General features: G+C 34.2%; 1 protein-coding gene and 1 long non-coding RNA gene across 4 annotated transcripts in view; both read right to left on the bottom strand.

The window, feature by feature from the left end:
* LOC127734425 (uncharacterized) overlaps positions 1 to 18,911 on the bottom strand; it is a 74,066-nt gene that overhangs the window by 12,650 nt on the left and 42,505 nt on the right. For both annotated transcript variants that reach the window (XM_052244271.1, XM_052244270.1), the window contains 4 exons: positions 16,654 to 16,777; positions 9,662 to 9,770; positions 6,978 to 7,104; positions 922 to 1,013 (listed from right to left, as the gene is read on the bottom strand). In XM_052244271.1, coding sequence (XP_052100231.1) covers positions 922 to 1,013; positions 6,978 to 7,104; positions 9,662 to 9,770; positions 16,654 to 16,777 — 452 coding nt within the window. The remainder of the gene's footprint in view (positions 1 to 921; positions 1,014 to 6,977; positions 7,105 to 9,661; positions 9,771 to 16,653; positions 16,778 to 18,911) is intronic.
* Positions 10,113 to 10,928, bottom strand: LOC127734426 (uncharacterized). Of its 2 annotated transcripts, none has more exons than XR_007997596.1 (2): positions 10,899 to 10,928; positions 10,113 to 10,564 (listed from the first exon to the last, which is right to left on the bottom strand). It is a non-coding gene; the product is annotated as an uncharacterized LOC127734426 (long non-coding RNA). The 2 variants fall into 2 exon arrangements; XR_007997595.1 differs by lacking the exon at positions 10,899 to 10,928 and adding an exon at positions 10,733 to 10,826.

Genomic DNA, 18,911 nt, shown 5'->3' with positions numbered 1-18,911 from the left:
GGCATAACTAATTGTTACTTAAACTTCCACTGATTTTTAAGATTAATATTACCTGGTATCTAAAGGCAAGGCAAGCCGTACAGTGGAACCCACAAGGAAAGCCTGGCAGGGGCAGACCAAGATACACCTGGAGAAGAAACATTGCAGCCGAGATGGAGAAAGAAGGGTACAAGTGGCACATTCTGGAGAGGCTAGCAAGAAACAGAACAAGGTGGAGGAATATCGTAAGTGGTCTATGCTCCACCAAGGGGCAACAGGATTAAGCAAGCAAGCAAGCTGTCTACAGCTTAGAACATATACAGTAATTTTATGGTCATTGGTTTTATGTACCTGATGCTTGGTCAAACTTGGGCTATATTCCAAATATTTGGTAGTATTTGGACCTTAAAAGGATTTTTTTTTTTAATTTTGTTGTTGTTTTTTAGGTGAAATTTTTCATAACCGTGGCAAAAATATTTGGTGGTGATTGGGAAATATCATAATTGTTTGAAGGAATTATAAATGCATCATTACCTTTACAGCTTTGCATTAATTACCTGTTTTTCTCAAGGTTATGTTAAAGATTTTACTCCTACAATCTTGTTACGAATTGAACTCATGTTGATATAGTATGAGGGATTATCCAACACAATTGGGAATCATACATGTATTTCCCTGTTATTGTGAAACCTATTATTGTCCTTTTCACAATTTTTCTATTTTGACAAATTTCAAGTTGGATCATCGGACAAAACCTGGAACTAATTTTTAGTTTAAATAAGTCAAGTGGATTCAGATAAGATTTTTTGAAGAAGGTAACAAACAACAAACAAAACAGGATTGTTAGCAATAAGTTATTTGACTAATGTTATTTATCAACTAAACTTAGATATTTTTGAAAAGAGGAGACTATTTTTGTAATCAATGCTTTCTTCTTAGTACCTCAGTAAGTCCTTCATAGTTAACTTCTTCTATTTCTTCATCACTGGTATCTGGTAATGTCCTTCTTTTCTTTGCCTTTGGTCCATCAACATCTTAAAGAACAAATAGTGTAAACACATTTAGTCAATCTTTTTATTTAACTTTATTATGGATTGTAGAAAATAATCGTAATATCAAAACTCAATGCATCAATACTGCTTGTTTAGTGGGTCAGACGAGGTTTGACTGTCAATGGCAGTTGCTATTTTATTTAAAAAGCCAAAAGTGGCTCATTAGTTGGTATTTTAAATAGTATAGCGACTGCCGTTTGAAAGTAAAACCTCATCTGATCCACTAAACGAGACCCTGTGAGTAGCCATGCTTACATCTTTTTGATTGGTACATGGCACATTTCTCAAAAGCAAACATACCACTGAGAAAAAATTAGAAACTAGATTTGGTTTCCTACAAGGAGAACGTGGTCAAGTGTTGATGTTTTATTTTCACAACAGCAAAATTTCAGTGATCTACAAAAACAAAAATAACTAGAGGCTCTCAAGAGCCTGTGTTGCTCACCTGATTCTACTTTGGTTTTGGAAATCATGTAAAAATAGATTAAAATCATAACAGATACCCTAATAATGAGTGAGACCAAATTTGGTTTAATATTGGTCCTGTAATTTAATAAAAAATCCTGGTGGCCATCTTGACCAGTAAATCGGCAACAAAGTAGCAACACTTCATCAGCACCTCATAAGAAACATTTATGCCATGTTTGGTTTCATTCCATTCAGTGCACCTCTAGAACATGTAGAAGAAGCATTTGTATGTATTTCCCATAGGGTCTTATGTTAAAAGAAGTCCCCCCATTGGCGGCCATCATGGATGAAGGATCAGCTTCAAAGTAACAAAACTTGGTCAGCACCTCATAAGGAACATTCATGCCATGTTTGGTTTCAATCCATTCAGTATGTGGTTCTCTAAAAGAAGACATTTGTATGTATTTCCCATAGGGTCCTATGTTAAACTAAGTCCCCCGCTGGCGGCCATCTTGGATGATGGATCAGCTTCAAAGTAACAACACTTGGTCAGCACCTCATAAGGAACATTCATGTCATGTTTGGTTTCATTATATTCAGTGGTTCTCTAAAAGAAGACATTTGTATGTATTTCCCATAGGGTCCTTTATTAAACTAAGTCCCCCCGCTGGTGGCCATCTTGGATGATGGATCAGCTTCAAAGTAACAACACTTGGTCAGCACCTCATAAGGAACATTCATGTCATGTTTGGTTTCATTCCATTCAGTGGTTCTCTAAAAGAAGACATTTGTATGTATTTCCCATAGGGTCCTATGTTAAACTTAGTCCTCGCTGGCGGCCATCTTGGATTATGGATCCGCTTCATAGTAACAACACTTGGTCAGCACCTCATAAGGAACATTCATGCCATGTTTGGTTTCATTCCATTCAGTGGTTCTCTAAAAGAAGACATTTGTATGTATTTCCCATAGGGTCCTATATTAAACTAAGTCCCCCGCTGGCGGCCATCTTGGATTATGGATCCGCTTCATAGTACCAACACTTGGTCAGCACCTCATAAGGAACATTCATGTCATGTTTGGTTTCATTCCATTCAGTGGTTCTCTAAAAGGTCCAAGGACACAGTTATCGTCCTTTGGTTTTCGTTGTCTACAAATATAGTCCCTAGTGTGAACAGTGTATAACTTGCATTTTTTTTTGATACACTTTCCCAATTTATTTCTTGATATTTTATGCATGAAATATTAAGTAAGGGGTGAAATTACATGTTAAAAAAAATTGGGTGCTGAATCTTTATGTTAAGTAGTGATTTGGTCCAGTTAAAAAAGGTCAAAAATTAGAATGTCTGAAGCTGTCAAACTGAATTGTAGCCCCCCTTAACACAGAATTGTCAATATTTTGAGTTAGAGCTGGTAGAAGTTTCTATAATTTTGATATTATTTGTATCAATAGTAGTACACTACACTGTAAAAATCTTTTTGAGATAGAGCAGGTGCGATTTTTTTAATTTGAATTTATTCTCTAAAAGAAATGCACTACGAAATAACTGTGTTCTCGGGCCTAAGAGATGAATTCCGTAAATGTAGATTCTGTACTTTGGCAACTTTCCTGAATGGTTTGCTGGTTTCAATTTGTCAAACTCAATAAAAGTAAAGGATTTACATCTTTGTTTGACAGAAATTCTGTTAAAATGTCCCATTTTGGCATTATACGGCTAAAATAAGCATTTTAAAGCAGTTTCCATTTTATGCCTAAGAGCCATGCTGACTTTCTATCTGACAGCTTTTTATGTTTCTGATATTTGTGTTTCTATTCTTAAATGAAATTTAATTAACCATTTGTGAACTCTGAATCTAGAGAAAAGTAGATTATCACAGAAAAAATGTGCAGAATATTTGTATTTATGTCCCTGGTTAAACGGCCTGTTTGATGTATGTGAAATGTGAAGAGCTTTGTACATAAAATCTGTAGTCCATCACAAATATTTCACTAAATCTGTTAAAAAAACACTTTACAATGATCAGTACACCCTATTCATTTCATATGCTACCATATTTTTCTTCTTTAGGATAGTAAGTGGTTCAAATATATGCCAATTGAGACTAAAACTACATGCAAGTTTTCCATTGAAAAGTGAAAAACTGGTCATCAGACCATACTGTCTGCAAAAAAAAGTTGAATTCAAGAGTCCTTTTGCAATTAGACTTCTTGTATCATGACATCTTAGCATAGAAATGAGCAAAAAGTAACAAATTTCCATTTCTTATAGCCTCTGTGTGCATTTTTATATGTAAATATGGGCTACGGCCTAAATCGACTCTATATAATTCTCAGTCTTACATGGCCTAAGACCATTTTATACTCATGTGGTATGCTTTTTGTAACTTTTCTTTACATTTAAAGTACATTTAATATATATGGAAGAATAATGTATGGTTAAAAAACTTCAAAAACTTCAAATTGGTTGAAAAAAATGCATGTTTATGTAAGGCTTCCCTTAATTCGAAAATCTCTATTTTCAGGCACAGGCTCATATAAATTTGACTTTTGAATAACTGTAATAAATCTGATAAATCAAATGAGTGTTCCGTTGCTTTAAATACTTATTATACTATATTCAAGAGTATTTAAAAAGCAAATTTTTGCAATATTTAAATTTTTTAGGCCAAAATCTTGACAGTTGAAAATATTTGATTTAAACGTCAAAAATAAACATCCAAATTTCAATACTAAAATGGCCCTAGTTTCTATAATATATATCCTATGGCCATGAAACTTGGCCAACTATCTTATAATTTCCTAAGCTTAGGTCATGCAAAGTTTTATTGAAATTGGTCAAGTCTTTCTATCCTATTAGGTCCAAGGACACAGTTATCGTCCTTTGGTTTTCGTTGTCTACAAATATAGTCCCTAGTGTGAACAGTGTATAACTTGCATTTTTTTTTGATACACTTTCCCAATTTATTTCTTGATATTTTATGCATGAAATATTAAGTAAGGGGATGAAATTACATGTTAAAAAAAATTGGGTGCTGAATCTTTATGTTAAGTAGTGATTTGGTCCAGTTAAAAAAGGTCAAAAATTAGAATGTCTGAAGCTGTCAAACTGAATTGTAGCCCCCCTTAACACAGAATTGTCAATATTTTGAGTTAGAGCTGGTAGAAGTTTCTATAATTTTGATATTATTTGTATCAATAGTAGTACACTACACTGTAAAAATCTTTTTGAGATAGAGCAGGTGCGATTTTTTTAATTTGAATTTATTCTCTAAAAGAAATGCACTACGAAATAACTGTGTTCTCGGGCCAAAAGAAGACATTTGTATGTATTTCCCATAGGGTCCTATGTTAAACTAAGTCCCCTGCTGGCGGCCATCTTGGATTATGGTTCGGCTTCATAGTAACAACACTCGGTCAGCACCTCATAAGGAACATTCATGCCATGTTTGGTTTCATTCCATTCAGTGGTTCTCTAAAAGAAGACATTTGTATGTATTTCCCATAGGGTCCTATGTTAAACTAAGTCCCCCTCTCTGGCGGCCATCTTGGATGATGGATCGGCTTCAAAGTAACAACACTTGGTCAGCACCTCATAAGGAATATTCATGCCATGTTTGGTTTCATTCCATTCAGTGGTTCTCTAGAAGTAGTTCAAAATGTAAAAAGTTAACGACCACGGACGACTGACGCCCTTCGGGCCAGGTGAGCTAAAAATATAACAGCAACCTCTTTTATTTTTATTTCAATTATCAAGAACTAGAGGCTCTAAAGAGCCTGTGTCGCTCACCTTGGTATATGTGCATATTAAACAAAGGACACAGATGGATTCATGACAAAATTGTGTTTTGGTGATGGTGATGTGTTTGTAGATCTTACTTTACTGAACATTCTTGCTGCTTACAATTATCTCTATCTATAATAAACTTGGCCCAGTAGTTACAGTGGAAAATATTTTGTAAAAATTTACAAAAATTTACAAAATTTATGAAAATTGTAAAAAATTGACTATAAAGGGCAATAACTCCTTAAGGGGTCAATTGACAATTTTGGTCATGTTGACTTATTTGTAGATCTTACTTTGCTGTACATTATTGCTGTTTACAGTTTATCTCTATCTATAATAATATTCCAAGATTATAATCAAAAGCTGCAAAATTTTCTTAAATTACCAATTCAGGGGCAGCAACCCAACAACGTGTTGCCCGATTGGTCTGAAAATTTCAGGGCAGATAGATCTGGACGTAATGAACAATTTTATCCTGTCAGATTTGCTCTAAATGCTTTGGTTTCAGAGATATGAGCCAAAAACTGCATTTTACCCTATGTACTATTTTTTAGCCATGTCGGCCATCTTGGTTCGCGGGCGGGGTCAACGGACACTAAATACCCTAATGATGATTGTGGACAAGTTTGGTTAAATTTGTCTTAGTAGTTTCAGAGGAGAAGATTTTTGGAAAAGATTACAAATATTTACGAAAAATGGTTAAAAATTGACTATAAAGGGCAATAACTCCTTAAGGGGTCAACTGACCATTTTGGTCAAGTTGACTTAATAGTAGATCTTTCTTTGCTGAACATTATTGCTGTTTACAGTTTATCTCTATCTATAATAATATTCAAGATAATAACCAAAAATGGCAAAATTTCCTTAAAATTACCAATTCAGGGGCAGCAACCCAACAACGGGTTGTCCGATTCATCTGAAAATTTCAGGGCAGATAGATCTTGACCTGATAAACAATTTTACCCCATGTCAGATTTGCTCTAAATGCTTTGGTTTCAGAGATATAAGCCAAAATCTACATTTTACCCCTATGTTCTATTTTTAGCCATGGCGGCCATCTTAGATACCCCAATGATGATTGTGGCCAACTTTGGTTTAATTTGGCCAAGTAGTTTCAGAGGAGAAGATTTTTGTAAAAGTTAACGACGACGGACGACGATGACAGACGCCAAGTGATGAGAAAAGCTCACTTGGCCCTTTGGGCCAGGTGAGCTAAAAATACAGTCAGTGGGTTTGTAAAACAGAAAATTCAACAATGTTGGCCTAAAGGGCCTAGTAATATAGTGTTTATATAGGTTATGAAACATGTGGATTTACATGGGGGTAAACTGTAACAGCTATAAATATGTACATCTGTGGATCTGCGCTAAATGCATATATATCGAAAATTTTATCACACTTCATATTTGAATATCAATTTAAATACATTGGTTTGCAATTAGTTGATAATTATTTTGCATCTAGCTTTGACAACTTTATTGCTGGTAATGATGTGTTTGAGGATAAACAAATCTCACTTTCTTTGGGTTTTATCCCATAAGCAAAAGCCTATCACATGATCTATGGCATCATCTCTTTTCGTTACTCTCAGAATTTATTTCTATTGCAGGCATGCATGATAACAATTGTACATTTCTGGTTTAAATATTGACAAACTAACTGACTGACCCAAACTTCTCACAATAAAGTTCCATAAAACAACCAATTAAAAAATCCTGGCCTTAATAATGACTCAAAAGTTAAAATTAAATACCTGTTTGTTGCAATGATTCTTTAGAATTTCCTTCACTGTCTGTCTTACACACTGCATCTAAGAGTGGTTGTTCTATGTCTGCTTTGATTTTATACAATCTATCTAAGAGTAAATGAAGGTATTCTTCCTGTAAAAATCACAAAATTTGGATCAACCAACATCATGATGATATTGTGTAAAAATATCTCATAATCCTTTCTAAAGCAGTGATGAGTTTTAATCCCATTTTTTAATGAACAAAGTTCCATAACTGTTTAAGTCAGACACAACCAAATTTAAATAGAGCTTATATTTCAGCAAATCTTGCCACCTGATTCTTCACTGTTCAATTGTCAATATATTCTTGAAAATATTCTAAATGGTTATGGAAAGGATTGATAAAAAGTGTGCTAAATGTCTTCAATGTTATGATTAATATATTATTTGGTAAAAAAGACATTACAAGTTACTGTACATGTGAAATAAGAATGTCTGTCTATAGGTCACCATGTCCTGCTACCATTATCACATTTTCCTATTTAGTGAACCCTTCAATCTAGGTCAGAACCCTATCTTGTCATCCTGTGGAATCATTATACTCATCTGAACATTTCTCCCCCTGTCTGATTTTCTCTTGTGAAACAGCAGTTTACAAAATTATAGACAAAACTTGCATTTTACACCTATGTTCTATTTTTAGCCATGACTGCCATGTTGGTTGGGAAGTTTGATCAACGAACATATTTTTAAACTAGATAACCAATGCTAATTGTGGTCAACTTTGTTTCTAATTGGCCCAGTAGAATTAAATGATAAAAGGTTTGTAAAAGATTACCCCCAATAAAGGTGAGGACAATGACAGAAGAAAGATGCCAGGTGATGAGAACAGCTTATTTGACCATTTGGGTCAGGTGAGCTAAAAAGTAAAAAATGTCTTTTAATCATTCATTTTCCTAAAAATAAAACTTAACCTTAATTAAGGAATGATTAATTATCAAATTCAGCACTGTGTTCATTTTTGCATTAAAGGGGCATTAGCTGTCAAATTCATATTCACCGCTTTGATCCAAATTCTCATATTTGATTTACAACATACTAAAAAGTATATTCAAATTGCAAATGAACATGGACTCGTTATAATGTATTAGCATTTCTTGCATATTCTAGAACAAATACACTATAATTATCCATCAAGATTACCCCTGAAGACTGCTGACAGTCATATAATTTGATATAAACATAAGTATAAATATAAATAAACAAACAAGCATGTGCTATAATAAAATGACAAATTTTCGAAGTCAGTTTGGTTTTATGTTATAGATCGAATTTATATGTACCGTTCCTACTCGCTTATTAGTCGGAAAATTGGGAGTAAAATTCATAATCCAGAGAGGGGGGCCAACTAATAGACGAAAGGATGTTTTCAGCGGAGTTATTGTGTCATTATTGTGATATCATGATATCAATTCAATGCTTATAAATCATATAATAATCAAAAAATAATTTTAAGATTCATTCCCAAAATCAAAATATTATTCATTATAGTGTCTCAGGTAAACAAAAATTACAAAATTGATTGACAAGCCAATATAATCCATTGATAACCCCAATTAAGAGACAAAGAGTTGTATTCACTAAAGGTGTGAAAACTATCAGTGATAGGTAAACAGATGACACTAATGAGTTGGAGTTAGTTATTTTAATATATTGATTAGCTTCACTTAATTTTTTTAATCCTTTAATCATCACAATATAATAAGAATTATGAAGTGTTCATGCTCATTTAACACCGAGTTATGTATGCTGTGAAAAATATTTTCATCAAGTGTTGATTGACTTTAAATTTTTCAGGTTCATATTGGTTTATATTCGCTTTTCTCAAACAATAGGTTGTTAGTCATACCCTACAAAATCATTGATGCATTACGTAAACAACACATGGCTAATCTGACATTTGAACAGTGAACAAAACAAGAGAAATGAATACATCTTTATTATTAACAGCAATATAAATTATCATGATGAGCATCAACTAAATTCAAACCAAACAAACATTAATGCAGAAATGAATATTATTCCTGGATTTGCATTGGTTTTACCGGCGTTCAGTTACTGTCAGCTGAAAAAAAAAATGCCCAAATTTTGTCCGACTTATACGAGGGTCAAGACTAAATCCTTAGAATTTGGAGCTGAAAAGGGACCCCGACTTATAGTAGGATCGACTATTAGGCGAGTATCTACGGTATATCATCGTTTTATCTGTATAATGATTTTTTTGTGGGCGGGATCATTCAACAAAATGGTTTATCTGATATCTCCCTTGTTTCACTTTTCAATGTTGACATTCTTTTCTTTTTAATGGAGTTGAATTATTTGACTTGCAAGCCAATAAGTCATAATAAAATTGAGAATGGAAATGGGGAATGTGTCAAAGAGACAACAACCCGACCATAGATCAGACAACAGCCGAAGGCCACCAATGGGTCTTCAATGCAGCGAGAAATTCCCGCACCTGGAGGCGTCCTTCAGCTTCAAAGTTTTTAGCTTATCTTAAAGAAGTAGAACCAACCTTACTGCCAATAGCTAAATATTATTTCTATATTCTGCTTTTATGAATGTTTGAAACAAAATCATATTTCAATTTGTAGTCTAATTCGTAGCTAATTCCCCATTAATAAATTTCTCCTTCCATATTATCTTACCTGACTACTAGATTGCTGGAATATTTCATGTTCTATTCTTGTACAGTACGCTGTAACATTCATCACTATCATACGTGTCTGTGACGAGACTGGTAATAATGCCTGCACACTGAAAATAGGAGAAAAGGTACATTAAACACTATCATACCTGTCTGTGACCATACTGGTAACAATGCCTGTACACTGAAAATAGGGGAAAAGGTACATTAATCACTATCATACCTGTCTGTGACAATACTGGTAATAATGTCTGTACACTGAAAATAGGGGAAAAGTTACCCATACTTAATGGTAATGATTAAAAACAAAGTATTTATTCATAGTATAAAACCTGAGCTGTATAATTGGTTTGAACATTTGGGAAAAAATGCTGTTCAAAACTTTCATTTCATAAACTGTTAACACAGAGATATGTCTCGCCTATTTGTTATTTTGATAATGCAAATGTTGAAATTAAAATAGCAATACTTTAACATGTAAGTTATGCAAATATTCAAAGTCAATGAACCATGACTGAAGGTACAGGGCTAAACAATCTCCATGGAAATGAGATGTGCCAATGCTAATACAACTGCAAACCAAATACCATTGACTTTTCATAAGTTGTTCCCTTTAAACAAACCTAAACACAAACATTAACTTGTAAACTATGTAAAAGTTTCAAAGTCAATGAACCATAATTAGGGGGTGGGGGTTATATAATCTCCATGGAAATGAAACTTCCAATATCATTGACTTAACATTAGTGGTTCATCTTAAACTGACCTAATCACAAACTAATACATGTAAACTAAGTAAAAGTTTCAAAGTCAATAGACCATGACTGAGGGGTAAGGACCAAATATTCCCCATGGAAATAAGATGTGCTAATGCTTATACAACTGCATACCAATTATCATTGACCTACCACTAACAGTTCCCCTTAAACTGACCTAATCACAAACTTACTACATGAAAACTAAGCAAAAGTTTCAAAGTCAATAGACCATGAATGAGGGGGCGGGGCCAAATAATCTCCATGGAAATGAGATATGCCAATGCCTATACAACTGCATACCAAATATCATTGACCTACCACTAGTGGTTCCCCATAAACTGACCCAATCACAAACTAATACATGAAATCTAAGCAAAGTTTCAAAGTCAATAGACCTTGACTGAGGGGGCGGGGCCAAATAATCTCCATGGTAATGAGATAAGCCAATGCTAATACAACTGCATACCAAATATCATTGACCTACCACTAGTGGTTCCCCATAAACTGACCTAATACATGTAAACTAAGTAACCCGAATAATTCAGTCCCTCCCCGTGATCGACTCTCCCACTCGCGAGGGCCTGAATTCTTTATACAATAAAAACACGTCACGAATCCAGGATTTTGATTGGTGCTCTCTGTGAGAGAGAGCCAATCAGCTAATAGCTCAATGTTATCGAGATGGGTAAATCCCGAGCTAATTCCGAATGATTATTTGATGATTTTTTATTGACAAGGCCTTCAGGCGTTAATGTAGCCATCGTAGAGCAGTGGAATATAAAGAATGAATTATTCGGGTTAGTAAACTAAGCAAAGTTTCAAAGTCAGTAGAACTTGACTGAGGGGGCGGGGCCAAACAATCTCCATGGTAATGAGATGTGCCAATGCTAATACAACTCCAGACCAAATATCACTGACCTACCACTAGTGGTTCACCATGAACTAGACCTAATCACAAACTAATACATTGTTGACACCGCCGTCGCAGCCGACAGCATATCTATGTCTCGCTTTTTGACTCCGTCAAGGCGAGACAATATACAAATTGGTCACCATGTGTTAGTTACAATTGCTGTTCTAAATGAGAGATAATTTTATTCTTAAATCCTTGAAGTATAAATATTTATTTTTAAAGGTCTATCAGACATTATTTTTCGAGTTAACAAATTTTTTATTTTAAAACTTTTGCACAAACTCAAATCTTTTACAAGTTATGAACTTATTTTCATAAGTAAGCAAACCTTTAACCATTACTGGTTAAGCAAACAATATTAAGTCCAACAAATTCAGTAAAAACTAGAGGCTCCGAGGAGCCTGTGTCACTCACCTGTTATCTTTTTAAATAAAATTGATATATTATACAATGCAACAATAATATTTCTAATGCTATATTCCTAACAATTATGGTTTTCAAAGTGTTTAAAGTTTAAAAATGAAGCTTAATTGAATCCACCAAGGCCTGTATAATGCTGAAAATGCCTTAAAATGTTTTTTTGGAACACCCTTCAGGCCACCCTTAAAAAATTGATTGTTTGGCATTGCCGACCCACACTATCAGCAGGTGGGTAGGAAGGTAGGGAAATTATTTTTTTTTATATTTAAAAGCTTTATACATGTAAATCATGAAGTCTCTAGATCAATGATGTCTAAAGCATTGCAGCATTGTTGTGTGTACATGCTGATGGTTTCTTTGAAAGGGGTCAACCGTCAATGTCACATTCTACATCATATGGATAATTTCATGTAAGACAGTCAGTTTTATTGGCAGAGTTAACCAAAGTACCCAGAAAAAAAACAGACTGAGGCAGTAAACCGACAAATTAACCATATAAAATGTATGACGTGAAAATTGAACTTTAATTGTGGGACTGCCCATTGAACAGAGACCTGCAGATGTCACATCTTGAAGTTGTGGTCACAGTTTGGTAAAATTACCATATTTTAAATGGCTCAACCACTACAGCTCCTTGTTCAAATAGACAATGATTTAAAACTTTGATTGTTTGCTTTGGTTTTATAAACATCACTTTCTACACCATATGGGTAATTTCATGGCAGTCAGTTTTGTTAGTGCAGTGGCGGATCCAGAACTTTTTGAAAGGGGGCCCGCTGACTGACCTAAGGGGGGGGGGGGCTCCAGTCACGCTTCAGCGATTCCCTATATAATCAACCCAATTTTTCCCACGAAAAAGGGGGGGGCTCGGGCCCCCCCTGGATCCGCCTATGTGTTGGCGTACTAAACTGTAGTACTTGAAGGAAAGTGCCAACCTGCCAGAGGAAACCGACTAACCTTATCACATATGACATGAAAATCAAACCTTAATTTTGCAACTGCCCAACTAGGGCTCAAACCAACACCTAGAGGCTAGTAATCATACATGTCAGGTGTGACAAACTACCATACAAACACGCCTACTGCCCCTGATAAGTTTTGAGGATATTTAAAAGGATCTGTACCAAATTAGGATAGCAAAATATTAAAAATTTGGAAGGTTGGCACAAATAGACATGGTGTTTATACTAATATTATCCAATTGTAAGGTTTTTCAGGTCTAGGTTTAAAACGTATGATAAATTCAAAATAGAAATATGCAGCAGGATAGACAATTTTTGCAGATAAATAAATTATGCTTGTTTGATTAACAGAAATCTGGACATGCATTACATGAATACAGATAAATTAATGAGCCCTTAGAATTGTGGAAAAGGAGGGGATTTTATTCATCACTAGTACACTAGATATATTTATAAATATGTTTCTGTCAGTATCTTTTATGTTTTAAGAATTATCTTATTCATGTTAAGAAGAAAGGCAAGAAAAGGGGGAAGAACTTCAATTGACACAAGATGCTAGTCTTTAAAATATGTATGTTTTGTACCAGGCTAGCATCTACTGGTACAAAACTACTATAAACCTGTAAATCTGGGAGCATTTTGGTCTTTTAGCTTTGGTGCTTTCAGCCATAATTATCTTGAATGCATCATTGTGGTTCTGACTATAGTAGATACTTTGTTCTCTGGTTCAAGGGAAAATTTGTCAATGATAAATTTCAAATATTTAATAAATTCAACAAATGTAAGAGCCACGCATATTTGTTCTGTGATGTCCCGGTGAAAAGCTTTATCTCATGAAGCGACAAAGTCAAGCAGACATCAACTGTTTCTGCTTTACAAAAGATAAAATTTGAGTCCTCTACAAGGTCTCTCAGAATGTTTCTTTCAAAGAATAGCTGAAAATTTGATTTTTTGATAAAATCCATCTCCCTTGACCAATGCATTGTAGCATAGGGAGATGATTCCCCCTGCCGGCGTATTTGACATTACTTTTGGCAGACTTTTTCTATTCCATGTCATTTAAATGTTTGCTCCCAATACAGTGTAAGGCAAGTGCTTTTAAGATCGTGATTTGAAATAAGTAAAGCCAGGAACAAACTCGGCCGATACGATCAAATTCCAGCACAATTTCGATTTTTTTTTAAATAAAAAAAATATAAATTTCTGAAGCGCACATAAAATTTTTTCAGTGGGTCGGGCGGCAATACCAAACAAATGAAATTTTATTTATTAAAGGCCTCAACAAAAAATTTTGGCAGGGGTTCGTTCCCCTGACCTCAGCTAACCCAACCAAGATTACAAAAAATTAAAGAAAAATTGTGAAAAATTGACTTTAAAGGACAATAACTCCTTAAGGGGTCAATTGACAATTTTGGTCATGTTGACTTATTTGTAGATCTTACTTTGCTGAACATTATTGCTATATACAGTTTTTCTCTATCTATTATCATATTCAAGATAATAATCAAAAACTGCAAAATTTAGTTAAAATTACCAATTCAGGGACAGCAACCCAACAACAAATTGTCTGATTCGTCTGAAAATTTCAGGGCAGATAGATCTAAACCTGTTGAACATTTTTACCCCTGATGTTCTATTTTTAGTCATGGCGGCCATGTTGGTTGGGAGGTGGGGTCATCAGACACACTTTTTAAACTAGATTCCCTAATGATGATTGTGGCCAAGTTTGGTTGAATTTGGCTATGTAGTTTCAGAGAAGATTTTTGTAAAAGATTACAAAAATTTACGAAAAATTGTTAAAAATTGACTATAAAGGGCAATAACTCCTTAAGGGGTCAATTGACAATTTTGGTCATGTTGACTTATTTGTAGATCTTACTTTGCTAAACATTATTGCTGCTAACAGTTTTTCTCTATCTATAATAATATTCAAGATAATAACCAAAAACTGCAAAATTTCCTTAAAATTACTAATTCAGGGGCAGCAACCCGACAACAGGTTGTCTGATTCGTCTGAAAATTTCAGGGCAGATAGATCTAAACCTGTTGAACATTTTTACCCCATGTCAGATTTACTCTAAATGCTTTAGTTTCAGAGATATAAGCCAAAAATTGCATTTTACCCCTATGTTCTATTTTTAGCTATGGCCGCCATGTTGTTTGGCAGGTGGGGTCGTCAGTCACACTTTTTTAACTAGATACCCCAATAATGACTGTGGCCAAGTTTGGTTAAATTTAGTTCAGTAGTTTCAGAGCAGAAGATTTTTGTAAAAGTTAACAGACGACAATGACGACGGACGCCAAGTGATGAGAAAAGCTCACTTGGCCTTTCAGGCCAGGTGAGCTTAAAATGATAAGTAAAACATTTTGAGCTGAACATACATATGAAACAAAAAGTTGCATTCACATGTATTTCAAACGTACTTGGTGAAAGGGCATGGATTTGAGACATCTATGACCCAATACAAGCTACAACATAGATTTGATTAAAGACACAGATTTGAGGATGGACATAAATTTGATTCTTACATAAATCTATAACCGAATTCTTTCATGTGAAAAACAATTTTCTTACAACGTGTTACTTCATTTTAAAAATTAATGAATAAATAAAACAATCTTAAGGTACTCAAATCAATATTACTCAGGTAGAACAACTTTTTTTATTGACCATACCTTATATTACCATTGTTCCTCCTCAGAAAGTTTGGTTTCAACACCTTATGTCTTTAGGAACAGCTCTTGATAGAATTAAGAATAGAACTGACTTCTTGCAAGTAAACATGGTTTACATTTGCATGGGTTTAGAGCAAGGATTCAGAAATTTTTCCACACAATTTCGGTCATTTTGAGATGATTGAAAAGTTGATGCCCCTTTCCAAATTGTCGATGTCAACTTGACTAAATTCATAGCATCAACGAACTTGTATTGTTGTTTCTTCGCATTTACTAAGGAAATGTCTTACCATTACCATGAAGAACAGTTTAGGGAAGGCAATAGTTTAAAATTGAAATGATTTTAATGACTCAAAATGGTAAATCTCTCGGACATTGCTTACGTTTCTTTTGATTTGACAAAAGTTAAAACCGGAAGTTTGCGGTAAAGTTAAAGTACGAATAATTCCGGATTCATTTCCGGGATTTGTTTTGTTTATCAAATTGACAGGAAATCCACGACTCTTTATGGCTTTTTTATTTTATTACCTTTAAAAGTGTTTGAATGTAACAGACAATAGTTGCACTCGTATAATTCAGCATGAAATCAAATTGCATTTGATTTTACGATTAAATATAAATTTACTGAAGACAATTTCACGCATGCGTATTATAAGTAAATAAAGCACATGAAAAAAATACTTTTTTCTCCGTAAATTTAGGTTTAATTTTTAAATCAGATTTGATGATTGTCTTTGCTGAAAAGTAATTAAATAATGAGTACACTTGTCAGGGAATTTCAATTTTTGTTAAGATATTATACTGGGCTTGTGATCACTTCAGGTGTGAATTAAAACCACAGGTAAAAAGTGATTAGCGATCATTAGCCAATGTTTCCCGGAGGCATTGATATAGATATTAGGAGGGCCCTCAGGATTATCAAACTACTGGAGTGGCAGTTTTATTACAGGAAAGGGATTATAAACAAAAACAAGTGATCACAACTTACACAAGACAGTGCAAAATGGCGACTAAGAAATCCGATTTCAAATATTGAGTCAATGAAATGACCGAAATTACTTCTTTAAAAAAATTAAATTTATCCTAAATCCCAATTACTCATTTAGGACAAATAATTTCATCTTGGGACATGACTGGCATATATGACCGTTTCCGGACCCTTGGTTTACATTTGCATGGGTTTACAGTAAACCTCGTTTACATTTGCATGGGTTTACAGTAAACCTGGTTTACATTTGCATGGGTTTAGTTGCAACAAACTTACATTTTACCAATAAAGTGATTCCTAAAACCAAAAGTTACTTCATCTTTCCAACCAGTAGCATTGTCTACCTTTAACTTTTTATTCCTCCCACCAGCCCTACATGGTGACTGACTTTTACTAGTCTCTGAAAATATTAATATATAAAAATATATCATTAGACCAGATAAAAATTTTGTCATTTAAAAAAAGAAAGACTAAAATTTTCAATATAGACAAAATACTGTTTATATAGTTTTTTCCCTGTGTGCTTATTAAGAATTTCCTGGTATGTATAATTTTTTGTTGAAATACATGCAGGTGATTACAAATGCAGTTGAAGTGCATGTAAAAACTTGAATCAATATCACCTTGTGGTAAACGTACATTTTATCTAACGGTCACAATTTCATTTGTTTAGTGAAACTTTTAAATCAACACACAGTTTGAAGTTATAGTTCTGCTTCAGTCATCAGTTGTTTATTGTATGCTTCTTAAGGAAATTTAATAGGACAATATTTTTGGTGAAAAAAGTTAAGAGTTATAAATGTTTTAAAGAGATACCACTTATCTATGAGGCCATTGAGGAAAAGGAGTCTCATTTGACCTTTGAAAGTCATCAATGACATGTCATGGTAAACAAATTGAATGCAAAAATGTCAAAGTCTTTTAGATGAGGTCGTATTCAATACAAATAAAATGCTCCACTGGGCGCAGCTTGATACGACCGCAGAGGTCGAACCCTGAACAGTTGGGGCAAGTATGGACACAACATTCAAGCTTGATACAGCACTGAATTTGGATTGTGATTAAATATTTGACACAGCATAGGTTTCATACACAGAATGAATGAGGTCTAAGAACTTAAAATTTTTTAATTTACCTATTCAAACCATATCATTATTATTTGCTTTTATATATAAATCAGAAATAACCAATTTAAAATGGAAAATTTTAAAGAAAAAAAAAGGAAAAAAAAATCCCTCCCCCACATTTTTGAACCCCCTTATGATTCATCACCCCCAAACTCAATCCCAGCCTTCCCTTTGTGGTATGGTACCTTGCAGTACAATTTCAGAGAGATCCATACACTTGAACACAAGTTATTGTCTGGAAACTAGAAAAATGCTTGTTTTTAGGCCCCTTTTTGGCCCCAAATTCCTAAACGTTTAGGGCAATTACCCCCAAACTCAAACCCAGCTTTCCCTTTGTGATATGGAACCTTGTAGTACAATTTCATAAAATCCATACACTTACACACAAGTTATTGTCCTGAAACTAGAAAAATGCTTGTTTTTTGCCCCTTTTTGGCCCCAATTCCTAAAATTTTTAGGCGATTACCCCAAAAATCAATCCCAGCCTTCCCTTTGTGGTATGGTACCTTGCAGTACTATTTCAGAGAGATCCATACACTTGAACACAAGTTATTGTCTGGAAACTAGAAAAATGCTTACTTTTGGCCCCTTATTCCTAAATGTTTTGGGCAATTACCCCCAAACTCAATTCCAGCTTTCCCTTTGTGATATGGAACCTTGTAGTACAATTTCAGAAAGATCCATACACTTACACTTAAGTTATTGTCATGAAACTAGAAAAATGCTTGTTTTTTGCCCCTTTTTTGGCCCCTAATTCCTAATATGTTGAGGCAATTACCCCCAAAATCAATCCCAGCCTTCCCTTTGTGATATGGAACCTTGTGGTACAATGTCAGAGAGATCCATACACTAACACACAAGTTATGTTTGGAAGTTACAAAAATGCTTATTTTTGGCCCCTTATTCCTTAACTGTTGGTACCATAACCCCCAAAATCAATCCCAACTTCCTTTTGTGGTATTGAACCTTATGGTAAAATTTCATAGAGATCCATTCACTTAAACTAAAGTTAGAGTGCGAAAACCAATGTGTCTTCGGACGACGATGACGACTCCAAAGTCATACCAATATACAACCGCAAAATTTTTTTGCGGTCATATAAAAAGTCAATCAACCATCGCAAATTTATCTCCAAGGAAATGTAATTTGTAATTATACTGTATACCAAATATCATGGACTTACAATTACTTCCCTTAAACTAACCTAATCACCAATTAAACAATAACTGAAATTGCAAACACTGGAAACGGCATGCTATAGTCTTGCGTCAACGACTTAGTCTCAGGAGGCAAAATGTGGTTAATCCTATCTTAAACTATATTATATTCATTAACGTCTATGTTAAAAGAACTAATAAAGAATCTTAGTGAGCGCGCTCACATACCCCACGTCCCCACATTGTCATT

Source organism: Mytilus californianus, unplaced genomic scaffold (genome assembly GCF_021869535.1).
Source record: "Mytilus californianus isolate M0D057914Y unplaced genomic scaffold, xbMytCali1.0.p SCAF_3, whole genome shotgun sequence".
Lineage (NCBI taxonomy): Eukaryota > Metazoa > Mollusca > Bivalvia > Mytilida > Mytilidae > Mytilus > Mytilus californianus.
Note: the sequence above shows the minus strand (reverse complement) of the source record. Positions and strands in the feature narration are given on the sequence as shown.